Here is a 22433-nt window from a genome sequence, read left to right on the forward strand (position 1 = left end):
TCACATACCTTAGTCTGATAATCATTATATATGTTTCTCTGGCTCTATACCCGACATGTTTCCCAGTGTTCCATTGTGTATATGGACCCAGAGACGAGCGCGATGTTCTCCATCTGGTTACAAGATCTTGGCTGATGGTACAACCCGTCCTATTAAAAATAACGTCACTTTTGGCTGGTATGCGCGGCGCTATGGCCAAATTTGGACGTAATTTGAAATGAAATCGACTCACAAAAGTGACGTACTGTTCCGTTTTCTGTTTGAGTCGTCCGGCTTACTCGGACAGCTTAGAAGAGGAAACTTTTCTTTAACGTTTTTCATACCGTTTTGAAACTTTATGAGAATTTCCTGCCCACCTAACCTATCAGAGGACTCTTAACTTACTGTTGTTGAAAAAAAAAATCCAAAATTTATTTCCTTTTTTTTCATTTTCAAATTACGTCCATATTCGGCCATACGGACAAAAGCGACGTTCTTTTTAGGAGGACAAGTTGCAAACGCTTAAAAGCTCCTTTACCTACAACATGAGGAATTGGATGACGGGTCATTTAAGGTTTATCGTGCATCGCTTTAGCCCAGCTGGTCTACAAGTTCATTATGAAGTATATTACAATGCGCCCATTGGATAGAGATGTCATAACTTTTCAACTGAAGTTCGTGGAGAAGTTGAAGTCATGGCTGGACAAATTCTTTGCACGTTGTGAAGAAGTACGTCCCAGCTGTGTCTGGGTACAAGTGACAGGATAAACAACCAAGCGGGTTTTCTTCCTATTGGGGAGTGTTGTACATGCTGCTATGGCGGTGTGTCCACTCACAAGATGAGTGGCGCTGCCCAATACTGTCACTATGGCGGTGTGTCCACTCACAGGATGAGTGGCGCTGCCCAATACTGTCACTATGGCGGTGTGTCCACTCACAGGATGAGTGGCGCTGCCCAATAAACTCGCCCCTCGGGGCAAAATTTAAAATAAGTTACAAACACAATATTGGATTCCTAGATAGATTTGATTATTGTGTAATGTTGATCCGATAATGCTGTGATTATTTGTAGAGCTTAGTATAAGGTGTATAATTCAGCTGTGAAAATAGAGAGATGATTTGGTAACAGCCATCCCTGTTTGTGATGGTATTACGGGAGCCACACAGCGTTAGTGACCAAGGCTGCCTTGTTCAAGAGGCGAGAGCCGGGTAAATAGTTGCTGTGTTTGGGTAGCCATTTGTCTCAATTGAAGCAATGTAAGTAATTATCAAAGCAGGCACCAAGCCGGGAAGGCTATGTAGAAATGGTTGAAGCAAAGGCTGAGGCTATGGCTGAGTTTGGTGCACACTTTGGAACACCTATGGCTGAGTTTGGTGCACACTTTGGAACACCTATGGCTGAGTTTGGTGCACACTTTGGAACACCTATGGCTGAGTTTGGTGCACACTTTGGAACACCTATGGCTGAGTTTGGTGCACACTTTGGAACACCTATGGCTGAGTTTGGTGCACACTTTGGAACACCTATGGCTGAGTTTGGTGCACACTTTGGAACACCTATGGCTGAGTTTGGTGCACACTTTGGAACACCTATGGCTGAGTTTGGTGCACACTTTGGAACACCTATGGCTGAGTTTGGTGCCCCCACACACACACACACACACACACACACACACACACACACACACAACCACCATCTGTATCGCCAGATATTCAAGAGGTACTGAATATCGCTCAGGATCTCAATACGTGAGCACAACGACACAAGACTCGCGTCGTGAAAGTCGTCGGGTTCCGCAAGGATTCTACCGAGGGACAAAAGCGACTCAGGACGACATTGGGAAAGCAGGATTTTACGACCATCCGGATAATCAGGACATTCTACAAGGAGGTGCACGCCTCCTAGCGGGACATCGCAGCTCGGGTAATAAGAATCAGAGCGTCGTTTCATTAAGTGTTCACAAGTACTCGTGGCCGGTAACAGCCTGGCCAGAGCTGTTGACACTACCTATTATAGTGGGGGAAGAGCGGCCATGAAGATAGGTCACTTTCAACAGTGTTCAGTCGGGTGCTTCAGAGACTTGGAGACTTGTGTGGTAGTTAGTGATGATGAGCTTCCATCTCAGGCCATGACCTGCACCTCAGGTCACAACCCACACCTCAGGTCACGGCCCACACCTCAGGTCATGGCCCGCGTCACGGCCACCATCCTTCATGATATCCTTTGTATCTGGGAGATTTATAAGATCATCTTACACACAGACCTGAGGCCACCGTAAGCGGATCTTGAACCGTTCTCCTGGGAGCACCCACAAGGCCCTTCAGCTCCAGAAACCCTATTGTGGTTGCTCTAAGGGTTCCTGCCTCCACCAGGCTCTATAAACCCTTCAGCTGCTGCAGCAGGAGGCAACACTTCAGGAACCATTTCTCCGGAAAGCCTTGAGATGAATGGCCAGGAATCTTGACCCGAGACGAGAGAATCAGAAACCCTTTGGCTGGAGACCAATATCAACAAACCCTTTGAATGTTTGAACACTTTTGGCTTGGTCAACATGCCTGTGAGTGTTGGCTTCAAGTTGCAGGATTACTTGCTGTTATTGATGCAAATATAAGTGTTCTAGAGGAGAGGGGGAGGGCCATGGACCTTGGGTCATGCCCGTACACCCATGGTGGGTACCTGTGCTCCCTGTACACCCATGGTGGGCACCTGTGCTCACCTGTGGAGCAGACTGAGACACCTGTGTGCTTGGTGGCTGCGCTACGCTCCGTAAAGTGCTTCACGTGTGCTGTATTTCAACATTTATACACGTTCATGGGTGAATAATGTGTAGGAAACTTAGACTAACGCTATGTAGTGATGTCTGTTACCTGGGCAAGTCTTCCCAGACCCTCACTCGTCTCCCTTGTGCTTCCCCGACACATTGTTCTCCCCCCCCTCTCTCCCCTCCCTCACCCCTCACCCCTCACCCCACCTTCCTCACAGCTTGTCCGTGACCTGTGCACCAGCACCGTTACACTCCCCATAATACTTCAACCCCTCCCCCCCCCAACACTACACTACTCTCCAACACCACCAGACACCCCCCACCAACTCTACACCACCACCACCACCACACCCCCCCCCCCCAACACTACACCACCACCCCCCCCCCCCAACACTACACCACCACCCCCCCCTCCAACACTACACCACCACCCCCCCTCTCCAACACTACACTACTCTCCAACAACATTTCTGCCACATCTGAAAGGGTTCAGGAAACTGTGACAACCATAGAGAAAAACAGAAGGGCTATGATCACAACATACAAGATACTGAGAGGAAGAGAGAAGGTGGATAAGTACAGCCTCTTTAATTTAAATCCAAAGTAGCATTCCCGCTTCCATATATGTGGAAGCTAGGGGTATATGTGGAAGCTAGGGGTATATGTGGAAGCTAGGGGTATATGTGGAAGCTAGGGGTATATGTGGAAGCTAGGGGTATATGTGGAAGGTAGGGGTATCGAAGGAATGTAAGGGAAATACCTGTACCCTGTACGGGTGTTCAACAAGTGGAATGCACAGAAAAAGATCCTTGGAAGCTACCTCTGTCCGCAGCTTTAAGGTCCGAGTCCACGAAGAATTCGACCGTAAAGAAAGTTCAATTATAACGCAAGAGCTACACCAAGGCCAGTAGGCGGGGCATGGAGAGGTAGACAACACTCCCTAGACCAGAGATGATGTTAGCCAGCCTCGCATACGCCGCTGATGTTATTGTTTTGATGTGGGCTTCACGAGACAGATTTGGCGTGATATCAACTCCTAGATCTTTCTCTCTGTCCATTTCGATGCTGATGTGTTACAAAGTTCCTTCATAAGAACATAAGAACAAAGGTAACTGCAGAAGGCCTATTGGCCCATACGAGGCAGCTCCTATCTATAACCACCCAATCCCACTCATATACTTGTCCAACCCGCGCTTGAAACAATCGCGGGACCCCACATCCACCACGTTACGCGGTAATTGGTTCCACAAATTAACAACCCTGTTACTTCGCTCCAGATGTTCCACTAGCTTTTTCACGCAACTTTTTCCATCATCTTGCATGGAATGCAAGTTAGGGACACTGGCCTGTAGTTCAGTGACTCCAGCCTATCATCCTTCTTGTATATTGGGACTACATTGGCCGTCTTCTAAACTTTTGACAGTTCTCCTGTTACCAGTGACTTGTTATACACCATGGAGAGTGGTAATGACAGTACTTCAGCTCCTTCCTTTAGTATCCATGGTGAGATTTCTTCCAGGCCAATATAGCCTTTGTCATCTCCGAGTTCTGCAACTCTAGCACGTGCTACCTCACCCCCCCCCCTCCACTGTGTGTGTACTCACCTAGTTGTACTCACCTAGTTGTCCTCACCTAGTTGTCCTCACCTAGTTGTCCTCACCTAGTTGTACTCACCTAGTTGTCCTCACCTAGTTGTCCTCACCTAGTTGTACTCACCTAGTTGTCCTCACCTAGTTGTGCTGGCAGGGGCTATGCTTTGGCTTTTTGATCCCGCCTCTCAACCGTCAATTTACTGGTGTACAGGTTCCTGTGTTATATATATATATTATATGACGCCTTGATTAAGGTGTCCTGTACATACCAGTTGCGTTGCTCCTGGCAGTATGGGTCCGAGTCACTTCTGGGGTGTGAATTTTCAGTTTATATATTATATGCATATTATATATATCGTACCTAGTAGCCAGAACGCACTTATCAGCCTACTATGCAAGGCCCGATTTGCCTAATAAGCCAAGTTTTCATGAATTGTTTTTCGACTACCTAACCTACCTAACCTAACCTAACCTTTTCGGCTACCTAACCTAACCTAACCTATAAAGATAGGTTAGGTTAGGTTAGGTAGGGTTGGTTAGGTTCGGTCATAGATCTACGTTAATTTTAACTCCAATAAAAAAAAATTGACTTCATACATGATGAAATTGGTAGCTTTATCATTTCATAAGAAAAAAATTAGAGAAAATATATTTATTCAGGAAAACTTGGCTTATTAGGCAAATCGGGCCTTGCATAGTAGGCCAAAAAGTGCGTTCTGGCTACTAGGTACGACATATACACACATATATATATATATATATATATATATATATATATATATATATATATATATATATATATATATATATATATATTATATATATATATATATATATATTATATATATATATATGGGGACGTTTTACCCTAGTGGGTTGACCATGGTACTTCCAGCCGTAGGAAATACCTAAGGGTTTCGTGAGGGGAGGAGGGTGTGTCCAGGTGTGGGGGTCGCCGCCCCCCACAGTAACGGAGGGGGAAGGTCTGGTTCAACTAGTTCTTGAAGAACCAGTTTTATCTCTCGGGATGAGAGGGAAAAACTTGAGACAGCTGCCATTGTGGCCATTGTTTGCACTCGTGAATTCTCAGGGCTATTTAGAGCGGTAGAGCTGTTTGTTTTAGTCTAATAGTCTATTATAGATAGACTAATTTAATAGTCTATAGACTATTAATAGTCTATTTAGTCTATTGTAGATACCAAAATATGTGGAGCTATTTATTTGTTTTTTAGTGGTGGGTGTCTATAATAGTCAGCTATAACACCACCACTATAATAGTCAGATGTAACACCACCACTATAATAGTCAGATGTAACACCACCACTATAATAGTCAGATGTAACACCACCACTATAATAGTCAGCTATAACACCACCACTATAATAGTCAGATGTAACACCACCACTATAATAGTCAGATGTAACACCACCACTATAATAGTCAGATGTAACACCACCACTATAATAGTCAGCTATAACACCACCACTATAATAGTCAGCTATAACACCACCACTATAATAGTCAGCTATAACACCACCACTATAATAGTCAGCTATAACACCACCACTATAATAGTCAGCTATAACACCACCACTATAATAGTCAGCTATAACACCACCACTATAATAGTCAGATGTAACACCACCACTATAATAGTCAGCTATAACACCACCACTATAATAGTCAGATGTAACACCACCACTATAATAGTCAGCTATAACACCACCACTATAATAGTCAGCTATAACACCACCACTATAATAGTCAGCTATAACACCACCACTATAATAGTCAGCTATAACACCACCACTATAATAGTCAGCTATAACACCACCACTATAATAGTCAGATGTAACACCACCACTATAATAGTCAGCTATAACACCACCACTATAATAGTCAGCTATAACACCACCACTATAATAGTCAGCTATAACACCACCACTATAATAGTCAGCTATAACACCACCACTATAATAGTCAGATGTAACACCACCACTATAATAGTCAGCTATAACACCACCACTATAATAGTCAGCTATAACACCACCACTATAATAGTCAGCTATAACACCACCACTATAATAGTCAGATGTAACACCACCACTATAATAGTCAGCTATAACACCACCACTATAATAGTCAGCTATAACACCACCACTATAATAGTCAGCTATAACACCACCACTATAATAGTCAGATGTAACACCACCACTATAATAGTCAGCTATAACACCACCACTATAATAGTCAGCTATAACACCACCACTATAATAGTCAGATGTAACACCACCACTATAATAGTCAGCTATAACACCACCACTATAATAGTCAGCTATAACACCACCACTATAATAGTCAGATGTAACACCACCACTATAATAGTCAGATGTAACACTACCACACGCACCATAGGGGGCCGGTCGGCCGAGCGGACAGCACACTGGACTTGTGATCCTGTGGTCCTGGGTTCGATCCCGTGCGCCGGCGAGAAACAATGGGCAGAGTTTCTTTCACCCTATGCCCCTGTTACCTAGCAGTAAAATAGGTACCTGGGTGTTAGTCAGCTGTCACGGGCTGCTTCCTGGGGGTGGAGGCCTGGTCGAGGACCGGGCCGCGGGGACACTAAAGCCCCGAAATCATCTCAAGTTCAAGTTCAAGTATGTTTATTGAGATAAGCAATAAATACATCTCAAAGGGATAGAGTAGCTTAGGCTATTTCTACCCCCCTAAAATCATCTCAAGATAATACTGGAGATATATCATGTCTCACAAATTAATTCTTCCACTTGTTCTAACGAGCAAATGACAATGATAAATCATGAGAGTGGAGGGTGAGCTGTGTTTTCCTTGATTACCAGAACGTGTTTGATTCAGTCTTGTACAAGCCTCAAACTTGAACATAAACCTGAGAACACACGAGAACAAGAACAATGTTCTGAAGCTGGAACAGCGTTTAGGAGTGAAGGGATCCCTCTAGGGTAGGAAACTGAGGGTGACGCTGAGAGCCCTGGAAACACAAACCGAAACTGTCTCTATTTTCCGCTTGTTACAACTTGTAATAAAATTGTTACATCATGGCTTAACGTGTTTATGACGTATTAGAACGTTGTTACAACCTGCTATATTGGTTGTTATAACTGGTTAGGTGGTGTTAAAACTTGTTCGAACGTTGTATCAACGTCGTAGTTTCGGTGTGTGTTTGGCGGGAGAGGAGTAACTAGAGCAACACGAGATCAAATCATCTCAAGATAATAACGAGTAAGATACTGAGGGGCAATTGACAGTGTTCACAAAATACAAAGTTCAACACGGGCGGCCGCGACAGGACCATACGACACAGGTGGAAGCTTGGAGACACACATGACCCGGAGAGATGCTAGAAAAACAAATCTCTTTAGAGTTGTCAGCAAGTGGAATGGTCTACTAGGAGTGTGTCGAGGTCAACTCAGTAACCAACTTGGACTTGAATTACGAGAAGCATGAACTAGCGACTGTATTAACTGACCTGAGGTCGGAGAGACGGAGCTAAGGAACTAATGCTCGCCCGTACACGGCCTCACACGCCCGTACAGGCGAGGAGAGAGGGGGGGGGGGGAGGGATGGATGTAGAGCATCTTGATATCTTCAGCCCTGCCGTCCTCTCCCTCTCCCAGCACCAAGATGTTGTACGACTCGTCCTGACCACACAACTGACAAGTGTTTTTACCCGGGATTATATACGCCAAGATCACTCACAGTAATGACACGAAACATGTCACTACAGGTAGAGCAGGACTGACCAGTCACGCCTACACTGGTGGCTACAGTGGTCGGGGCCGCTACTGGAGGCTACAGTGGTCGGGGCCGCTACTGGTGGCCCCAGTGGTCGGGGCCGCTACTGGTGGCCCCAGTGGTCGGGGCCGCTACTGGTGGCTACAGTGGTCGGGGCCGCTACTGGTGGCCCCAGTGGTCGGGGCCGCTACTGGTGGCTACAGTGGTCGGGGCCGCTACTGGTGGCTACAGTGGTCGGGGCCGCTACTGGTGGCCCCAGTGGTCGGGGCCGCTACTGGTGGCCCCAGTGGTCGGGGCCACTACTGGTGGCTACAGTGGTCGGGGCCGCTACTGGAGGCTACAGTGGTCGGGGCCGCTACTGGTGGCCCCAGTGGTCGGGGCCGCTACTGGAGGCTACAGTGGTCGGGGCCGCTACTGGTGGCTACAGTGGTCGGGGCCGCTACTGGAGGCCCCAGTGGTCGGGGCCGCTACTGGTGGCTACAGTGGTCGGGGCCGCTACTGGAGGCTACAGTGGTCGGGGCCGCTACTGGTGGCTACAGTGGTCGGGGCCGCTACTGGAGGCTACAGTGGTCGGGGCCGCTACTGGTGGCTACAGTGGTCGGGGCCGCTACTGGTGGCCCCAGTGGTCGGGGCCGCTACTGGTGGCTACAGTGGTCGGGGCCGCTACTGGTGGCTACAGTGGTCGGGGCCGCTACTGGAGGCTACAGTGGTCGGGGCCGTTACTGGAGGCTACAGTGGTCGGGGCCGCTACTGGAGACTACAGTGGTCGGGGCCGCTACTGGAGGCTACAGTGGTCGGGGCCGCTACTGGTGGCTACAGTGGTCGGGGCCGCTACTGGAGGCTACAGTGGTCGGGGCCGCTACTGGAGACTACAGTGGTCGGGGCCGCTACTGGAGGCTACAGTGGTCGGGGCCGCTACTGGTGGCTACAGTGGTCGGGGCCGCTACTGGTGGCTACAGTGGTCGGGGCCGCTACTGGTGGCTACAGTGGTCGGGGCCGCTACTGGTGGCTACAGTGGTCGGGGCCGCTACTGGTGGCTACAGTGGTCGGGGCCGCTACTGGTGGCTACAGTGGTCGGGGCCGCTACTGGAGACTACAGTGGTCGGGGCCGCTACTGGAGGCTACAGTGGTCGGGGCCGCTACTGGTGGCTACAGTGATCGGGGCCGCTACTGGAGGCTACAGTGGTCGGGGCCGCTACTGGTGGCTACTGTGGTCGGGGCCGCTACTGGTGGCTACAGTGGTCGGGGCCGCTACTGGTGGCCCCAGTGGTCGGGGCCGCTACTGGAGGCTACAGTGGTCGGGGCCGCTACTGGTGGCTACAGTGGTCGGGGCCGCTACTGGTGGCTACAGTGGTCGGGGCCAGAGGCTACAGTGGTCGGGGCCGCTACTGGAGGCTACAGTGGTCGGGTAACGCCGACGTCTCCAAGATGGCGCTGGTAGTGATGACAGACAACAAGAACTGGCCGCCCTTCGCCTCAAGGTCTGGCCGCTTCCTATCTCACTCCTGTAATCAATATCTGACGTCTTCTAACATTTTTTTACGGCTTCCACTCTGCTACAGAATGCTGTACATACGGACCTGACCTTGGCCAGCATTGGCCCTGACCCTGGCCAGCATTGGCCCTGACCCTGGCCAGCGTTGGCCCTGACCCTGGCCAGCAGTGGGATTAGATAGGCCCTGGCCAGCGTTGGGACCAGAAGTACTTTGGCCAGCGTTGAGGCCAGATAGACCCTGGCCAGCAGTGGGACTAGATAGACCCTGGCCAGCGTTAGGGCCAAGCAGACCCCTGGCCAGAGTTGCCATAACCAGTGGTAGAGCAGTAGCGGATGTTGACGGCGCCAGGAGTCAGCAGAAGGGTTGCCATATACCATCCGCCATCTTGGCGACCTTCCCGGGCCTTTTACTCGTCTTCTTACTCATTGGTCGTATTATTTCAGGGTTGCCAGGTCTTGTTTTTGTTGGGGCCACTCGAGTCGTCCTTGAGGCGAATTATCTCGTTACGCGGCGTGGAGGAGGCCAGGTGTGGTGCATGGTTGCTGCAGGCTTGGTTGGTCCTCAGGTGTCCCTGGTGGAGTGGTTCCTGCAGGCTTGGTTGGTCCTCAGGTGTCCCTGGTGGAGTGGTTCCTGCAGGCTTGGTTGGTCCTCAGGTGTCCCTGGTGGAGTGGTTCCTGCAGGCTTGGTTGCTGCAGGCTTGGTTGGTCCTCAGGTGTCCCTGGTGGAGTGGTTCCTGCAGGCTTGGTTGGTCCTCAGGTGTCCCTGCAGGCTTGGTTGGTCCTCAGGTGTTCCTGCAGGCTTGGTTGGTCCTTAGGTGTTCCTGCAGGCTTGGTTGCTGCAGGCTTGGTTGGTCCTCAGGTGTTCCTGCAGGCTTGGTTGGTCCTCAGGTGTCCCTGCAGGCTTGGTTGGTCCTCAGGTGTCCCTGCAGGCTTGGTTGGTCCTCAGGTGTTCCTGCAGGCTTGGTTGGTCCTTAGGTGTTCCTGCAGGCTTGGTTGCTGCAGGCTTGGTTGGTCCTCAGGTGTTCCTGCAGGCTTGGTTGGTCCTCAGGTGTTCCTGCAGGCTTGGTTGGTCCTTAGGTGTTCCTGCAGGCTTGGTTGCTGCAGGCTTGGTTGGTCCTCAGGTGTTCCTGCAGGCTTGGTTGGTCCTCAGGTGTTCCTGCAGGCTTGGGTGGTCCTTAGGTGTTCCTGCAGGCTTGGTTGGTCCTTAGGTGTTCCTGCAGGCTTGGGTGGTCCTTAGGTGTTCCTGCAGGCTTGGGTGGTCCTTAGGTGTTCCTGCAGGCTTGGGTGGTCCTTAGGTGTTCCTGCAGGCTTGGGTGGTCCTTAGGTGTTCCTGCAGGCTTGGGTGGTCCTTAGGTGTTCCTGCAGGCTTGGGTGGTCCTTAGGTGTTCCTGCAGGCTTGGTTGGTCCTCGGGTGTTCCTGCAGGCTTGGTTGGTCCTTAGGTGTTCCTGCAGGCTTGGTTGGTCCTTAGGTGTTCCTGCAGGCTTGGTTGGTCCTTATTTGTTCCTGCAGGCTTGGGTGGTCCTTAGATGTTCCTGCAGGCTTGGTTGGTCCTTAGGTGTTCCTGCAGGCTTGGGGGGTCTTTAGATGTTCCTGCAGGCTTGGGTGGTCCTTAGGTGTTCCTGCAGGCTTGGGTGGTCCTTAGGTGTTCCTGCAGGCTTGGGTGGTCCTTAGGTGTTCCTTAGGTGTTCAGTGACGTCACGAATCAGATCTAACTTTTAAAGCGGAGTGACCGGCGGTCATAGGTCATCAGGGGTTGACAGGTCTACTATTTCTCAAAGTTTTAATAACCATTTTTGTGATCGGGAACAGCTCTGCCGTTAGAGGCTTGTGTAATTTAATTCAGTAAAATAATTCAACCAGTCTGGATCAATTAAGTACAACAGAGGTTAATTGTTATAACTTAAACCTGGCTAGTAACTTGGTAAAACTTTGACTAGGCGGAAGGATACAATGTTCTGTCTGGGGTAGACCAGACAAGAGAGAGATCAGTGGGGTCACGGAAGCAGCTGGGAGAGGTCAAACATCTTACCTCTCCCCAAGACCAGCCAAGACATCTAGCTGGTCGCCCAAGGTATAGTTGCTATTGTTAAGTATAGAAATAGTCTCATTTGCCACTCAGGTCAAGTAGGGAGTGTTAAAGTGATAGGGAGTGAACATTTTTAGATTTTGTTTTAGTTTTTCTTTTAATAAATTAAATTTATTAATATTTTTGCATTTCATTATTTCCATGTGTTTTATGTGTAAACTTGTCCTGGTCACGTGGTCCACACGAGGCAGAGTTGCATTGGGCGCCGATTCTAACATCGAATCGGAATTATCATTACCGTGTAATTTATTCCACACTCAAGGTCATCGTGTATAGTGGGGATCAAGCCCCTAGGTTGATTAATTAGCGTGATCGATCCAGACCTCGATCATTGCTCTTGTATTACTGGTCTGGTGGTGGCAGCAGAGGTGACTCTAGGGTTTTGTTCAGAGCTTAGGTCACGTCATACTGGGTGTAGAATCCTAAGTCGGTCAATCGTCTTAGGACCACGTGGCGTGGAGTTGGCTTTGTTAAAAGTTTTGGAGTCCCTTGGTTTAGAAATAAAAGTAAGAATACGGGTAGAGGGAGTAGAAGGAAGAAAAGAGAGAGGAACCCAAACCCGTGTTACACCTGCAGGCTTGGGTGGTCCTCAGGTGTTCCTGCAGGCTTGGTTGGTCCTTAGGTGTTCCTGCAGGCTTGGGTGGTCCTTAGGTGTTCCTGCAGGCTTATATATCTGAAGGCTTGACTAGTGGCGACTTTCTAAGAGCTTTGATTATCAAATTGTAATTCAATGGTTTTTATGTTAGTGTGGTAATAATTATTCCAAACTGCGAGTAGATTTCACCAAGGATTTCCAGCCATTAAACAATTATTTATTGTTTGCATTATTCAATACAAGTTTTAAGTAATTATCGGAAGACACGTAATTGTGTTGTGTTGTCAAGTGTTTCTTGACAGTAGGCAAGAGTCCGGTGTCATCCCAGTCAAGAGCCAGAGGCTCGACTTGGTATATATCAGTTTCTACTGCACTAGTGCTACGGGTACAGCTGAGGGAGTCAGGCTGACCAGACCACACACTACAAGGTGAAGGGACGACAACGTTTCGGTCCGTCCTGGACCATTCTCAATCGATTCGATCGACTTGAGAATGGTCCAGGACGGACCGAAACGTGGTCGTCCCTTCACCTTCTAGTGTGTGGTCTGGTCAACATACTTCAGCCACGTTATTGTGACTCATCGCAGCTTCCACATCACACTCTATAATTATAATATAATTATGCTCTATAATAGGCAATTACAATATACAATTATTATATATACTGTAATTATAATATAATTATAAAATACTGCCGGCTTCCTGTCCCCGACAAAGCGAATTATTACATCTTGGATGATGGTAAGATTAAGATCTTGTAAACAAATAGTTGGGAGCCGGTCGGCCGAGCGGACAGCACGCTGGACTTGTGATCCTGTGGTCCCGGGTTCGATCCCAGGCGCCAGCGAGAAACAATGGGCAGAGTTTCTTTCACCCTATGCCCCTGTTACCTAGCAGTAAAATAGGTACCTGGGTGTTAGCCAGCTGTCACGGGCTGCTTCCTGGGGGTGGAGGCCTGGTCGAGGACCGGGCCGCGGGGACACTAAAGCCCCGAAATCATCTCAAGATAACCTCAAGATAACTTAAACAAGTAATGAGTGATGGAGGGCGGTGTTCAGGGGCAGGAACCATCACTACTTTTAAATTATCTTGAGGTTATCTTGAGATGATTTCGGGGCTTTAATGTCCCCGCGGCCCGGTCCTCGACCAGGCCTCCACCCCCAGGAAGCAGCCCGTGACAGCTGGCTAACACCCAGGTACCTATTTTACTGCTAGGTAACAGGGGCATAGGGTGAAAGAAACTGCCCCATTGTTTCTCGCCGGCGCCTGGGATCGAACGCAGGACCACAGGATCACAAGTCCAGCGTGCTGTCCGCTCAGCCGACCGGCTCCCTATCCCTATAATTACTAAAGAAGGCGTCAAGTCTGAGAGACTTAACACAGACACAGCTAGACTCCCCCCAACGCGCCCATCAGTATGGCGGGAAGCGGCCCTCTCCACTACTCTGGGTCAGAATGTCAAGGGCGCCGGGTTTTTGAGGTTAGAAACTTTTGGGTAAAGCTATCACTCGGCCTGATATTGTAGTCTTTTTAAATCTTTCCTGACGCATCAAGTTGCTGTACCTCCCTCACTCACCTGCTACAGCGGCTGTAACTCCCCAGATAACATGACTCTTCCACAACGCCATCATGCAGTGATGCGTGACTCACTTGCACTCTCTCATGGCGTGCATGACTCATCCTCTGTGCTCTAGTGACACAAGACTCGCCTGCACAGTCCCAGTGATACATGGTGACTAGTGCCCCTGAGACACATGACTCACACAGTGATACATGGTGACTAGTGCCCCTGAGACACATGACTCACACAGTGATACATGGTGACTAGTGCCCCTGAGACACATGACTCACACAGTGATACATGGTGACTAGTGCCCCTGAGACACATGACTCATACAGTGATACATGGTGACTAGTGCCCCTGGGACACATGACTCACACAGTCCCAGTGATACATGGTGACTAGTGCCCCTGGGACACATGACTCACACAGTGATACACGGTGACTAGTGCCCCTAAGACACATGACTCACAGTGATACACGGTGACTAGTGCCCCTAAGACACATGACTCATACAGTGATACACGGTGACATGGAACACAGGACTCTCCCACAGTACCACCAATATGACAATTAAGATATTTAATATGACAATCACTGTTACATGCTAATAGTCAATATGATACTGTTTAATGTCCGCTGTCAACCACACACAATTCCTGATAATCACATTAATGGTGTACAACAACTTTCCTAACACAAGGGTAAATGGAAGAGCAAATTTATCTACCTTATACATCGTAACTGTAGATCGTAGATTCCCTGTCGGGTACGTAGCTCCTCGTACACCCAGCGTAGAGGTGTTGAATGGCTCTTCCCACTGCGGTATACATCTGAACACCACCACGAATGCCGCCTAGTCCAACAGGTAATTACCTAAGTGTAGTTACAGGATGAGAGCTACGCTCGTGGTGTCCCGTCTTCCCAGCACTCTTTGTCATATAACGCTTTCAAACTACTGACGGTCTTGGCCTCCACCACCTTCTCCCCTAACTTGTTCCAACCGTCTACCACTCTGTTCCTCCCCCGATGGTAGACTGAGACCGATATTAACTGGCCTTCCCAGATTGATACACTGACGTACTGGCTCCACACTCCCCAACACGTCGCTGTCGTATGGGAAACTGTCGTTGAATTGCAGAGGACCAGACTGCTACCCATTCTTCTCTACTCAGCCCTCGTTCTGCACGACCCATAGGTCGTCCTACAAATCTCCAAGTGTCGCTTCTCCAAGTTCGGGAGACATCTCCCATCACGCAGGGTGCAGTCGCACCTCCACAGATCTCCAGTATCAGCTCTTGATACTGATAATGGCTCAAAAAGGCCACCACTTACGGGCTATTCATGCCCGTGCCACCTTTTGGGTGGCTTAATCTTCATCAATTAATTCTCGAAGTTACGCTGGTTCAGTGTAGTGATCGAGCCCTTGGTGTCACCCTCACACCAGAACTGCTCTTCCATACACTCCCTCGGGAGCCGACAGATCAACCCTTCGTTGGCACACGCTCGCTGCTCGAACTTGACTCGTGTAGAGGACTATACCTCACCCAAGCTGGTGATCTCTGGCGCCAGCCCGTCCTCCAAACAAAGATCCAAAAGTGATTCCATGCACCCGCTTAACCCCCTGTTTATGAATGAAAAGCGGTTTACACACGACTCACAACTGATTTCGTTCGAACACTTCCGGAACAAGTGCTTCACTGACGAGTTTTGTTCGAACCACAACGCTATAAATGCTTCACCCACGTACTACAAATGCAAATAATCACCAACCGAACCTAAACACCTAACCTAACCTATCCTATGCCTATATATGCACAGTATGCTAATATATTATAATATTAATTTATATTTGAGAAAATTCTTGTTTTGAATGAACAGCATGTTAAAATTTATGAATGCGTCTGTGGGGTCGACCGCTGGATGGAATGGACTTGAGTCGAGGACGGGTTGCTGGCGCGCACTTCTGCTCAGCCTAACACCTGGTAGCAACTTAGCAAGTGAACTCAGAATTCCCATTTTCCTGCAGGGACGCGACGTCATTGGTCAACCTGACCAAGACCTCACACCGCCAACCAATCACGCCACGGCTGGCACATTACCCAGAATACACTGGAGCTCTCGAGCACCTTCGAGCAGGAAGTCTCATCTCCATCTTGGCGCTTGAGTCCACATGGAATGGACTTAGCTCTCCACATATGTCAGTTGCTTAATTTAGAAGATGTACTTGCGGTCGATCTTGAACTCATTGATGTGGTGACGACTTATATTGTAACTTGCTTAGCTATATGAATTGTGGGGTTCAGTCCCCGAGCCAATTATGTGCCTCTAAGCCTTTCCACTACCGCTCACAAGAATGGTATGAGGTGCATAATAAATTAACTACACTAACTAACCTCTTGGCTCACTCCCCAGTATTTGACGATGGACTTGACTCCTTGTCTCATCCCAAAATAAATTGAAATCTTTACAGACGGGGGAATTATAACACTCAGTTAAATGAACAAATCCAGAAGGGCCGTGACGAGGATTCGAACCTGCGTCCCGACGCAGGTTCGAATCCTCGTCACGGCCCTTGTGGATTTGTTCATTTGATGCATCACGTTAGTGTGATCTCAGTATGTTACTCTGTTACATAAGAACATAAGAACAAAGGCAACTGCAGGAAGCCTTTGGCAGCTCCTATCTATAACCACCCAATCCCACTCATATACATGTCCAACCCGCGCTTGAAACAATCGAGGGACCACCCATCCTCCACCACGTTACGCGGTAATTGGTTCCACAAATCAACAACCCTGTTACTGAACCAGTGATGTATGGTGACTATAGTGCCCCCAGGGGCGGGGGAGGGGGGGGGCATGACTGGTCCACAATGCAACCCGCCCTCTTAAAAATAACGTCACTTTTGGCTGGTATGCGCGGCACTATGGCCAAATTTGAACGCAATTTGAAATGAAATTGACTCACAAAAGTGACGTACTGTTCCGTTTTCTGTTTGAGTCGTCCGGCCGACTCTGTAAGGTTAGAACAGATGACTTTTAATTCACGTTTTTCATAACGTTTTGAAACTTTATGATAATTTCCTGCCCACCTAACCTATCAGAGGACCCTTAACTTACTGTTGTTGAAAAAAAAAATCCTAAATTTATTTTAATTTTCAAATTACGTCCAAATTCGGCCATACGGACAAACGGCTAAAATCGACGTTGTTTTTAAGAGGACAGGTTGGTAGGGAAGAATACCTCTAGTGTCGTTACTGTAGAGGTTACCAGCAGTATGAACACATGTCTAATATTATCAGTGACAATTTATAGTTTATATTAAAATATTTACCGGTATTTATCTTACTTGATATTTTGTAAAAGTTTAAACTATGTATGTTTTAAAATCAACACACTTAGTACTGTCTAATCTAGAGTTATCATTCATATCCTAATATAGGGGGCCTGGCGGCTGAGCTCAGGGTCCGTAATCCTAAGGGTTCGAGCTCAATTCCCGGCGGATGCGGAAACAAATGGGCAGAGCTTCTTTCACCCTGATGCCCCTGTTTTCCTAGCAGTAAATATGTACCAAGGAGTTAGACAACTGCTACAGGCTGCTTCCTGGGGATGTGTGCGTGTGTAATTACCTAAGTGTAGTTACAGGATGAGAGCTACGCTCGTGGTGTCCCGTCTTCCCAGCACTCTTTGTCATATAACGCTTTGAAACTACTGACGGTCTTGGCCTCCACCACCTTCTCCCCTAACTTGTTCCAACCGTCTACCACTCTGTTTGCGAAAGTGAATTTTCTTATATTTCTTCGGCATCTGTGTTTAGCTAGTTTATATCTATGACCTCTTGTTCTTAAAATTCCAGGTCTCAAGAAACCTTCCCTATCGATTTTATCAATTCCTGTTACTATTTTGTATGTAGTGATTATATCGCCTCTTTTTCTTCTGTCTTCTAGTTTTGGCATATTTAATGCCTCTAACCTCTCCTCGTAGCTCTTGCCCTTCAGTTCTGGGAGCCACTTAGTAGCATGTCTTTGCGCCTTTTCCAGTTTGTTGATGTGCTTCTTAAGATATGGGCACCATACAACAGCTGCATATTCTAGCTTTGGCCTAACAAAGTCATGAACAATTCCTTTAGTATATCACCATCCATGTATTTAAAAGCAATTTAAAAGTGTGTGTGTGTGTGTGTGTGAAAATTAGGATTAAGGAATTGCCGGAAACGCTATACGTGCTAATGATTGTAGAAGAATGTAAGAACTCTTTGTATATATATATATAAAAAATACTAAAAACAATAAAAGTTCACTCCTAGAGACTTGTAATGAGAAAGTGTAGCTATAATTGTGAAGGATGGAGATTACAGTAAGATAGTTTGCATGCATTCAGATAAGAAATATTAATTAAACACCGGATCAGAACTTATGTTACCAACACCACCGATGTAAGTTCTCTATAATTTGAGCCATGGGAAAAGGATATATATATATATATATATATATATATATATATATATATATATATATATATATATATATATATATATATATATATATATATATATATATATATATATGCGAACAAGCCTGAATGGTCCCCAGGACAATATGCAACTGAAAACTCACACCCCAGAAGTGACTCGAACCCATACTCCCAGGAGCAACGCAACTGGTATGTACAAGACGCCTTAATCCACTTGACCATCATGACCGGACATAATGAGGTGATAGCCGAAGCTATTTGAACCACCCCACCGCCGGCACTCGGATAGTAATCTTGGGCATAGCATTTTACCAAATCACCTCATTCTTTGGGGCACACGTGAGGAACACAAATGTGAACAAGCCTGAATGGTCCCCAGGACAATATGCAACTGAAAACTCACACCCCAGAAGTGACTCGAACCCTACTCCCAGGAGCAACGCAACTGGTATGCACAAGACGCCTTAATCCGTCTTAATCCTTAAGTTGCGTTGCTCCTGAGAGTATGGGTTCGAGTCACTTCTGGGGTGTGAGTTTTCAGTTGCATATTGTCCTGGGGACCATTCAGGCTTGTTCGCATTTGTGTTCCTCACGTGTGCCCCAAAGAATGAGGTGATTTGGTAAAATGCTATGCCCAAGATTACTATCCGAGTGCCGGCGGTGGGGTGGTTCAAATAGCTTCGGCTATCACCTCATTATGTCCGGTCATGATGGTCAAGTGGATTAAGGCGTCTTGTACATACCAGTTGCGTTGCTCCTGGGAGTATGGGTTCGAGTCACTTCTGGGGTGTGAGTTTTCAGTTGCATATTGTCCTGGGGACCATTCAGGCTTGTTCGCATATATATATATATATATATATATATATATATATATATATATATATATATATATATATATATATATATATAATATATATATATATATAATATATATATATATATATTACTGAGAAGTGTTTTGTATTAAGAGGAGCTCGACCCGAGTCACCGGGTGTAATAATCCCTAGAAACACAAACCGAAACTGTCTCTATTTTCAGCTTGTTACAACTTGTAATAAAGTTGTTACATCTTGGCTTAACGTGTTTATGACGTATTAGAACGTTGTTACAACCTGCTATATTGGTTGTTATAACTGGTTAGGTGTTAACACTTGTTCGAACGTTGTACCAACGTCGTAGTTTCGGTGTGTGTTTGGCGGGGATATATGTCATTTGGTTTAGGTGTACTAAGTGTTATGGTGTTTCTACAGGCAAGCTGCTGGCCAATGGTGTCGAGGTGGTGCTGGAGAGTGAGACACAGCTCTCCAGGGGGCGCTCCTATGCCATCAATGACCTCCTCTTCATCAACTATGACCGGGTTAGTGTCTTTACAAGGAATGTGTTTCTTTATCAGGGTCCGTCTAATTACCACAAGCTACACAAAGCTTCCTGGCAATATGTTAGTAATGGATTGGTTAGGTTAGTAAATGATAGGTTAGGTTAGTAAATGATAGGTTAGGTTAGGCTGACCTAACCTAACCTAACCTAACCTAACCGACGCTTCTTGTTTCCTGCTATTTTTGTATCTTTGCAAATTTGTGACTGTTGCTCTTCAACAGTGCATGTAAATCATTTTAAATGTTAAACTAGAGAGGTCTCCAGAAGAGCCCGAGGGCATGCCACGCAAGTTTCCCTACTCGATATATGTGTATTTATACAGTATTTACATTTTTATTGTAAATAACTGTGCTCTAAATCAACTTAAGATCACCCCTACCCCCAATACCATGGGGGTCATCCATACCCTGACCGATACCATGGGTGGGGGGTCACCCCCTACCCTAGTCCAATGGGGTGGGGTCCTTGAGAAACATATGCCAAGCTAATGTAAAAAAGAGCAATAAATATGCATATGTTTATGATTAATCATATCAAATCAATCTCAGCAACATACAACCCACTATATTATTTCATTTGTAAACAAGATACAAACTACTGTAACTTATCTTAAGACACCCAACGTGTGACTCTTCTGTTCTTTCAAGTTAGTCATACAAAAGCACATCTTGCAATTTTAGCTTTCATGGTATTTTTTTTAAATATAAACTTATACAGTACACACTAAGTTACTATACCCGGTTGATGGGGTTCTGGGAGTTGTTCTACTCCCCAAGTCCGAGGCCAGGCTTGACTTGTGAGAGTTTGGTCCACCAGGCTGTTGCTTGGAGCGGCCCGCAGGCCCAACTACCCACTAGACAATGTTTGACTTCCTGGAGCAGCGAGTATGGCTTTGAACTTCATGCTATGCAGCTTTGACATTTTTCTATAGCTCCCTCCATTGACATTTTATATTACCTCCCACATTGACATTTTCAATGACCTCCGAAAGTTCAATTTTTTTTGCTTTAAACTAAAATGTTAATCCCATATGTTTACTTATAACTAAAATGTGTTTGAATGGTTAATGGAATAAAAATTGTATTGACTTACAATTAGTGTATCAAAACAATTAATTATTTCCAACAATTAAGAGTAAGAGTAGTTTTAGTGTTGAGCAAACTGGTTTTTTACATCAGGTTCCAAGAGAGCATCTAGTATAGCAATTCACTTAACATGTTTCAATGCCATCAGTGATTTCTGACCAAATGGTATGAGATATCTAGAGGTCTATAACAACAATATTGCATTCATGTAGGGATATTATAAGACTGATGACCAACCATCGTGTGAGACAGGAATATTAGCGGAACATAGCTGCCTCTTGACCTGTATTCTGTAATCCTTCACAGAGAATAGGACAGCAGCACACTGCTGTGCCCAAACCTATTTAACAAAAAGAAAAAAAAGAGTTGATGCTCTGTAGATCTGAACCAATGGCATTACATTCAAGATCTGATCTTTTCCATTTATTTATGCAAGTCATAAATTATGGAATGGATTGGATGAGGAAGTTGCCACAGTTACTGTAGTCCGAGATGACTATTGGAAGTCAGTACCGGTATCAGTAAGTGTTAGGTGAAGAAAAGGGGGGACAGACAGGACAGTGCACAATATACCCAAAATTGCCACCATAAATTAACTAAAGAAAAAGATCTAAGAAAAAACATAACAGCAGCTTACCCCAAGGCATACACAAATAGGATACATCAGTGCCATACTTGAAACATGCAAACATCAGAACAACCTTCAGGAACATTGATAAGTAAAAACACAACACCATCTGCACGACCTATTCTACCAGTCCTAGAATATGCAGCCTCAACATGTATTCCTCATATCAAAATACTGTACATACAGTATATGAAACTTGAAATGGTAGAGAGGTTTGAGGCAGGAAAGCATATTACATGTAGACAGTAAAGGTGGAGACAGGAGAGCATGTTACACATGCAGATAAATGGTAGAGGCAGGAGAGCGTGTTACTCATGCAGATAAATGGTAGAGGCAGGAGAGCGTGTTCAACATGCAGATAAATGGTAGAGGCAGGAGAGCGTGTTCAACATGCAGATAAATGGTAGAGGCAGGAGAGCGTGTTACTCATGCAGATAAATGGTAGAGGCAGGAGAGCGTGTTCAACATGCAGATAAATGGTAGAGGCAGGAGGGCGTGTTCAACATGCAGATAAATGGTAGAGGCAGGAGAGCGTGTTACTCATGCAGATAAATGGTAGAGGCAGGAGAGCGTGTTACTCATGCAGATAAATGGTAGAGGCAGGAGGGCTGAATGTATAAACTTCCTGTATTATACAATCAATTATGTGCATAAAATGATTATTTATAGTTATTCTGATTTCAATGGTTGACTGACATTGGCAGTGCCTTACTTACTACAGTAATTCCAACTGGCCATTATTCCAATTAAAATTTTGTACACAGGTATTGGAACTGCAAGCAGAGCATGGCGACTTGGAGACGGCTCCCTTGTTGGGGAACCCGTGGCCCACCTCCCAGTTTCTCTCCCATCTACTAGGCCACCTACAAGATGAGACCCGGACCTCCTTCTTCGCAGAGTACCTCAACCTTACCAACCTCGCTTACCTCCTACCTGGTCATGATGGTAAGAGTCGTGCTCTTTTACCCCATGTCCTGATTATGTCACCTGGCTTCTACATAGGTATCTGCGTGATGGGGT

At 46.5% G+C, this 22433-nt stretch overlaps 2 protein-coding genes across 3 annotated transcripts in view; one reads left to right on the forward strand and one right to left on the reverse strand.

Annotated features, from left to right (window-relative positions):
• LOC123770524 (selenoprotein N) overlaps positions 1-14817 on the reverse strand; it is a 78065-nt gene extending 63248 nt beyond the window's left edge. Inside the window, exon 1 of one of the 2 annotated variants that reach the window (XM_069301746.1) lies at positions 14579-14817. The gene's annotated coding sequence lies outside the window, so the exon portion shown is untranslated. Of the gene's footprint in view, positions 1-7844; positions 7958-14578 lie in introns of those variants that run through there. The other variant, XM_069301747.1, reaches the window with a different exon arrangement.
• Positions 1-22433, forward strand: part of LOC123770523 (uncharacterized) — a 70066-nt gene that overhangs the window by 40667 nt on the left and 6966 nt on the right. Inside the window, exons 5-6 of the mRNA XM_045762484.2 lie at positions 19574-19680; positions 22178-22358. Coding sequence (XP_045618440.1) covers positions 19574-19680; positions 22178-22358 — 288 coding nt within the window. The remainder of the gene's footprint in view (positions 1-19573; positions 19681-22177; positions 22359-22433) is intronic.

The sequence above is a fragment of the Procambarus clarkii genome, chromosome 46, assembly GCF_040958095.1.
Source record: "Procambarus clarkii isolate CNS0578487 chromosome 46, FALCON_Pclarkii_2.0, whole genome shotgun sequence".
Taxonomy (NCBI): Eukaryota; Metazoa; Arthropoda; class Malacostraca; order Decapoda; family Cambaridae; genus Procambarus; species Procambarus clarkii.